The sequence below is a fragment of the Hemibagrus wyckioides genome, linkage group LG10 (assembly GCF_019097595.1).
Source record: "Hemibagrus wyckioides isolate EC202008001 linkage group LG10, SWU_Hwy_1.0, whole genome shotgun sequence".
NCBI lineage: Eukaryota > Metazoa > Chordata > Actinopteri > Siluriformes > Bagridae > Hemibagrus > Hemibagrus wyckioides.
In genome coordinates, this window is record NC_080719.1 from 4,535,655 (window position 1) to 4,542,500 (window position 6,846).

General features: G+C 40.5%; 1 protein-coding gene across 2 annotated transcripts in view; it reads left to right on the forward strand.

Moving 5' to 3' along the window:
* eml6 (EMAP like 6) overlaps nt 1-6,846 on the forward strand; it is a 57,864-nt gene that overhangs the window by 36,301 nt on the left and 14,717 nt on the right. The window contains exons 28-33 of one of the 2 annotated variants that reach the window (XM_058401415.1): nt 721-847; nt 951-1,029; nt 2,658-2,787; nt 4,560-4,658; nt 4,862-4,882; nt 5,314-5,487. In XM_058401415.1, the coding sequence (XP_058257398.1) occupies nt 721-847; nt 951-1,029; nt 2,658-2,787; nt 4,560-4,658; nt 4,862-4,882; nt 5,314-5,487 (630 nt within the window). The remainder of the gene's footprint in view (nt 1-720; nt 848-950; nt 1,030-2,657; nt 2,788-4,559; nt 4,659-4,861; nt 4,883-5,313; nt 5,488-6,846) is intronic. The other variant, XM_058401416.1, reaches the window with a different exon arrangement.

Sequence of the window (6,846 nt, forward strand, 5' to 3'; positions counted from 1 at the left end):
AAAACATGCGATCTCTGGGTGCTTTGTCACTGTATGTATGAACGCAGCTTTACACTAAGTTGCTAATTACGTTACAAATTATATTAGTTACCAGTTATGGGGCAGGTGGTAGCTCTGGGTTGTTGATCGGAAGATCAAGGTTTAAGTCCCAGCAATGCCAAACTGTTGGATTGGATCACACGGGCCAGCCTTCACTCCCCACATGCATCAGTGAGCCTTGACCGCCTATGACCCTGTCGCCAATTCACCACTGTTCCTTCCTTGGACCACTTTTGATAGATACTGACCACTGCAGACCGGGAACACCCCACAAGAGCTGCGGTTTTGGAGATGCTCTGATCCAGTGGTCTAGACATCACAATTTGGTCCTTGTCAAACTCGCTCGAATCCTTACACTTGCCCATTTTTCCTGCTTCTAACACATCGACTTTGAGGACAAAATGTTCACTTGCTGCCTAATATATCCCACCCACTAACAGGTGCCATGATGAGGAGATCATCAGTCTTATTCACTTCACCTGTCAGTGCTCATAATGTTATGGCTGATCGGTGTATGTGACAATAATTACTAATTAATAATAACTAAAGACTAAATAAATAGACTAAATAAATAAAGGCTTCTTCTTTTTCTGTTACTTATTCTAAACAACTTGTAAGACTGCACTTGATACACAGTACTGAATAAAACCATCTTTTTTATTTACCTGATTATGTATACAGGATATGACAGCGACGTGGCCCGAGAAAAGAACATGGACTACACCACGAAAATCTATGCCGCCAGCATCAGAGAGATGACGGGTGTTAAGCCACACCACCAGCAAAAGGAGATTCTCGTGGATGAGAGGTAATGTACAGAGATAAATCTCAGCTCATTTATTCGAATCGCCTCCATTAGAGCTATAATCCGGCTGAACGAGCTGACGACCCTCTCGATCCCCGTGCTGTAGGCCGCCAGTCAGCAGAGCAGCACCACTACCTGAGAAACTGCTGAAGAATAACGTCACCAAGAAGAAGAAACTGGTGGAGGTGGGTATGAGAAATCGAATTATTGTATTAACAGAGATAATCCTGAAGACTTGGAGCTGAAAAAATGAACGAGTCCCTTCTGACCTTTTTTCTATTTAGCGTTTTGCTATCATGTTCGCCTGAAGTACTTTTAAATCCCAGAAAATGAATAATGAATTTCTGACTTTTTATTGTTTTTTCTGGTTTATCTAAAACTTTGCTAATCCATGATGTAAACCTGTATGTTTTAAGGTCACAGTGTCACTAACCAAACACGAACTGTTGGCAAAAAAGCTTTAAAAATGCTAATCTTAGCTTGATGTCTAACATGAGCTAATCTGACAGGATTTCTGAAGAGGAATTTAATCATAAATGCTGCCCTGCTATCTTAAAAGGGCTAACCTCACAGGATTTCTGAAAGGATTTTATTTATAAATCCTGCTCATAAACTTCGGAGAGGATCTTAAAGGCATTAGCTTCTCTGCTAACATGATCTAGCTAGTGACAATAACATGAGCTTAAAACAAAAGATCAATTTCTGAGCAACTTCAAGGTCATACATACTGTTTAAAAATGCTTAATGCTAAGCTTAAATTTAAGCTAATTCGGCATGATGTACATTATAATACATGTGAATAATCAAAACTGTAAATGCTAGCCAGTTATGTCAACTCAGCTAACCTGTGGGGTTGTATAATAATTATTTATAATGTTTTATTTTGTTTTTTGCCAATATCTGGCAGCTAGTTCAATCCCAATTAGCAAAAAGGAAAATTTGAAGTAATATTTATCAGTGCTAATGTATTCAATAATGTCAAACTGGCTAGCTGGCTAACATTAGATAATCTAAGTCCTTCACAGCTGTTCTTCATATCATCTTCACTGTTATGCTAGATATCTGGCTAGCAGAAGCTAACCTGATGGGATTTCTCAAAGGAACACATACATGTTTAGAAACTTTACAACTTATACTAGCAGGTTGACTAATATAATCCATGTTTATAGGATTTCTGATGAGTTAAATTCATAAGCACTGCTAATGCTAGCAGGCTGATTAACACCGGCTAACCTGACACAATTTGCGAGAGGATCTATTCACGTTAACATTAAAAAATATATATTTTGACCCTTTACTGCTAGCACGAGTCAGCTAGCTATCTAAGCTAACCGGAGAAGGTTACCAAGAGGAATTTCTTTATAAATGTTCCTAATTTTCACAGCTTTTGCTATCTAGCTGGCTAACAGGCGTCACCCTGACAGGACTTCTGAGGGGTTCGCTAATATTCAAGAGATATATTTTGCTAGTTTGCCATATTTTGCAAATGCTTTATAGTGTATGAACTCAATAATATGTTTTAAGAAATGCTCATTTATTTTTGTTAGGCTCGAAAACAAAAAGCGACAATTCTTCCACTAGCGCTTGCTAAGTGAAAAAATAAAACTAAGCTAACGTTAAATGTGCACTATTTAGCCTCACAGCTCCAATGCAGAGCTAAAGAACCAACTATTGTGCATCAAACATGTCTTTCATGATTTTAAGTGAGGTAAAAAATGTAGCATCCTGTAATCGTTTGACAGAAATGGCCAGATATATGCATGTTTTTAACTCTTTGTGTCTTTTTGGCGTATTTGTGTGTTCGAACGTCTAGGAACTAGCACTCGACCACGTTTTCGGATACAGAGGCTTTGACTGTCGTAACAATCTGCACTACCTCAACGACGGAGCTGACATCATCTTCCACACAGCTGCTGCTGCTGTAATCCAGAACCTCTCTGCTGGTACTGAGCCACTGATTTCCACACAGAAATCTGATTATACTGATTACTGATTGAACCATTAATCAGTGTTTCCTCTAAAGCACCCCAGTTTAGACTGTTATCTTCTTTAAGTGTGTGTTTATTGTGGATCAATGTGAACATCGTATCAGCTTGAATGGGAAGATGCACGCCTGTTTTCATGAAGCCGGTGCATGCTTCCCCCTGGTGGATTTTGAGGGAAGCGCAGGACTTAAAGGATAAACTGTTTTATGGTTGTATTCTAAATTCATACATTAATGAAAATGACAAAGAGGTGGCCTGGTTTTTGTTACACAAAAGGTAACCAGCAGTGAAAAATGCTTTGTTTAAAACAGTATTGTACTTTATAACTCATCAATTATTAATGCGATACCTAGAGCATTGGTTCTTTACCTAATTAAAGTTTTAAAAATAATAATATTTCAGTTAACACTCTTAATCAAATGTGCCAAAAAATCACTTTTTAAGCCTGAAAAATGTAAACTCAAACTGTAAATTCTGAACTTTTTTAAAGCTATTTCAGTTCTGTGTAATTAATTTACTATAATTAAATAGTTTGGATTGTTGGTGCTCTCTGGTATTGGCAAACCCGTGATAGTCCAGATTGCAAATGATTATGGGTCAGTTTTTCCATAATAGATGACACCCACGATGCTGGTTTCAAGTTTTGTCTTCAAAGAGCTGCAGTTAAACAGAAAAAGAAAAAATAAATAAATAAATAAATAAATAAAACCTGAAAATGTGCAGCCATGCCATGTTGTGAAGATTGAAGACCTGTGCTCTACACTATATTCAGTTCAATTCAATGTATTTGTATAGCGCTTTTAACTATGGACATTGTCTCAAATCAGCTTTACAGAAGTATAGAAACATAGAAAACAAATGATTAAGTTACTATTTTATCTCTAATGAGCAAGCCTGAGGTGATGGTGGTGAGGAAAAACTCCCTGAGATGATATGAGGAAGAAACCTTGAGAGGAACCAGGCTTAGAAGGGAACCTCATCCTCATTTGGGCGACGCTGGACAGTAAATGATGTAAACTCCACCCAGCATGACAGGAAGTTAGGGTGAGGATTGATTTTTGGTGGAAGCGGTAGCTCAGTGGTTGGGTTACCACTCGCAAGGTTGTGAGTTCGAACCTGTGACTGTTGGGTTGTTGGGTTGTATAAATGAAATAAAATGTCTGGATAACGGCGTCAGCCAAATGCCAGAAATGTAAATGGCATTCTTGGATGTTGAGGATACCTTGGATGGGTTTGAACCACAGGTTCCAGGGATCAGAATCTGGAACTTTACACAGACAAGAAAGGATCCAGCTGCATGCAGAGAAAACCCAACCTAAAGGTTCAAGTCCACTTCAATTCTGGGCTCTGAAAGGGTGACTCAAGAAAAGCTGATTGCCACTGGTTATAATTAAGTGCTCTGTGGCAGCAAAAGACAGTCTATCAAATATTGCTGGATGCTCTCTGCCTTCCTCTAGTGGCCAGGTCTTCTTAAAAGCACAGACCCAACTATAGAAAGAAGGCATAGTTTGGGTTAATTTGCAAAGAACAGGGCAAGAGAAGGATGGGGTTCACTCACACAAGCATCTTAAATGGCCCAGATACCATGAGGTCTGTCCTTTTGCACAGTTTGTTGCTTCTCTTACATAAAATGTAAGACAATGCCGTAAATATAAACGGTTAAATTGTGTTATTAGCATTTATAAACCATGCTCATAACCCCGTGGTTCATCTGTCTGGTTCTCCAACAGGCACGCAGAGTTTTTACCTCGAGCACACAGATGATATCCTGTGCCTCACCGTCAATCAGCACCCCAAATTTCAGAACGTCATTGCCACGGGCCAGATCGGTACGTTTTCTCTTCACGTGATTCATCAGAAAACCTCATGGCTGTTCTTGAGTCCTCCTCATTTGCTTCCGTTGAAGCGTGCACATGTTTGCTTTTTTATTGTTGCTCATTTTCTTTAATCACTTGACCTGAAGCACGTTCTCATTGCTTTTTGTTTTTCTTTGGCCGCATTCTCATTCGCTCACCTACACCTCACCGCTCAGGTGAGATCGCTGAACTGCCAGGTAAGGCACTTGGAACTGCAGCTCTGCTCCATAATGCACCACTGCCTGCTGTCCTACATCTGGGGAAAAAAACCCTTGTGCTTCGTGTGTGTGTGTGTGTCTGTGTGTGTGTGTGCTCTGCAAAATTTGTTTTCTAATCTTAGGCTTAAAAAAATCATAGCAAAGGTCATGCGTCTTCCAGCTGTTTAACTCCAGCTGTGTTTATTTCCTCTTGCCTTTTAGCAGAGCCGTGCGTCCTTCTGTGTCTTCCTGTATTTGCCGTAACTCAGATTTCCCGTCTTCATGAGTTTTTAGTAACTCGTCCAATCAAGAAATTGATTGTTTATGGAATTGATCAGAACGTTAATAAAGGATTAACACACCCAGGGTTGTGCTGGTGTAGGAGGATAATGTTTTTCGTTGTGTGTGTGTGTGTGTGTGTGTGTGTGTAGGTCTAGCTCCCTCTATCCACATGTGGGATGCGATGAGTAAACAGACGCTGTCAGTGCTCCGCTGTTCTCATGCTAAAGGAGTCGGATACGTCAACTTCAGTGCCACCGGAAAGCTGCTGCTGTCTCTGGGAGTGGATCCTGAACACACCATCACTGTGTGGCGCTGGCAGGAAGGTGTGTGTGTGTGAGTGTGTGTGTGTGTCTTTCTGTGTTTGTGTGGCGCTGACAGGAAGGTGTGTGTGTGCCTTTGTGTGTGTGTGTGTGTGTGTATGAGTGTGTCTTTCTGTGAGTGTGTGTGTGTGTGTGATTCTGTCTGTGTGAGTCTTTCTGTGTTTGTGTGGCGCTGGCAGAAAGGTGTGTGGTGTGTATGTTTGTGTGTCTGTGTCTTCCTGTGTGTGTGTGTGTGTGTGTGTTTGTGTCTGTGCGTGTGTCTTTCTGTGTGGGTGTGTGCATATGTGTGTGTTTGTTGGTCCATATATGTTTGTGTGTGTGTGTCTGTGTGTTTGTGTATGGTTGTGTGTGTGTGTGTGTTTTTGTATGGTTGTGTCTGTGTGTTTGTGTATGGTTGTGTCTGTGTGTGTCTCTGTGTTTGTGTATGGTTGTGTTTGTGTGTGTGTGTGTGTGTTTGTGTATGGTTGTGTTTGTGTGTTTTTGTGTATGGTTGTGTTTGTGTGTGTGTGTGTTTGTGTATGGTTGTGTTTGTGTATGGTTGTGTCTGTGTGTGTCTGTGTGTTTGTGTATGGTTGTGTTTGTGTATGGTTGTGTTTGTGTGTGTGTGTGTGTGTGTTTGGGTATGGTTGTGTTTGTGTGTGTGTGTGTGTGTGTGTGTGTTTGGGTATGGTTGTGTTTGTGTGTTTTTGTGTATGGTTGTGTTTGTGTGTGTGTGTGTTTGTGTATGGTTGTGTTTGTGTGTGTGTGTGTGTGTGTGTGTGTGTGTGTGTGTTTGGGTATGGTTGTGTTTGTGTGTTTTTGTGTATGGTTGTGTTTGTGTGTGTGTGTGTTTGTGTATGGTTGTGTGTGTGTGTGTGTGTTTGTGTATGGTTGTGTCTGTGTGTGTGTTTGTGTATGGTTGTGTTTGTGTGTGTGTGTGTGTGTGTTTGGGTATGGTTGTGTTTGTGTGTTTTTGTGTATGGTTGTGTTTGTGTGTGTGTGTGTTTGTGTATGGTTGTGTCTGTGTGTGTGTGTGTGTTTGGGTATGGTTGTGTGTGTGTGTGTTTGTGTATGGTTGTGTCTGTGTGTGTGTTTGTGTATGGTTGTGTCTGTGTGTGTCTGTGTGTTTGTGTATGGTTGTGTTTGTGTATGGTTGTGTCTGTGTTTGTGTGTGTGTTTGTATATGGTTGTGTCTGTGTGTGTGTGTTTGTGTATGGTTGTGTCTGTGTGTGTGTGTTTGTATATGGTTGTGTCTGTGTGTGTGTGTTTGTGTATGGTTGTGTTTGTGTGTGTGTGTTTGTGTATGGTTGTGTTTGTGTGTGTGTGTTTGTGTATGGTTGTGTTTGTGTGTGTGTTTGTGTATGGTTGTGTTTGTGTGTGTGT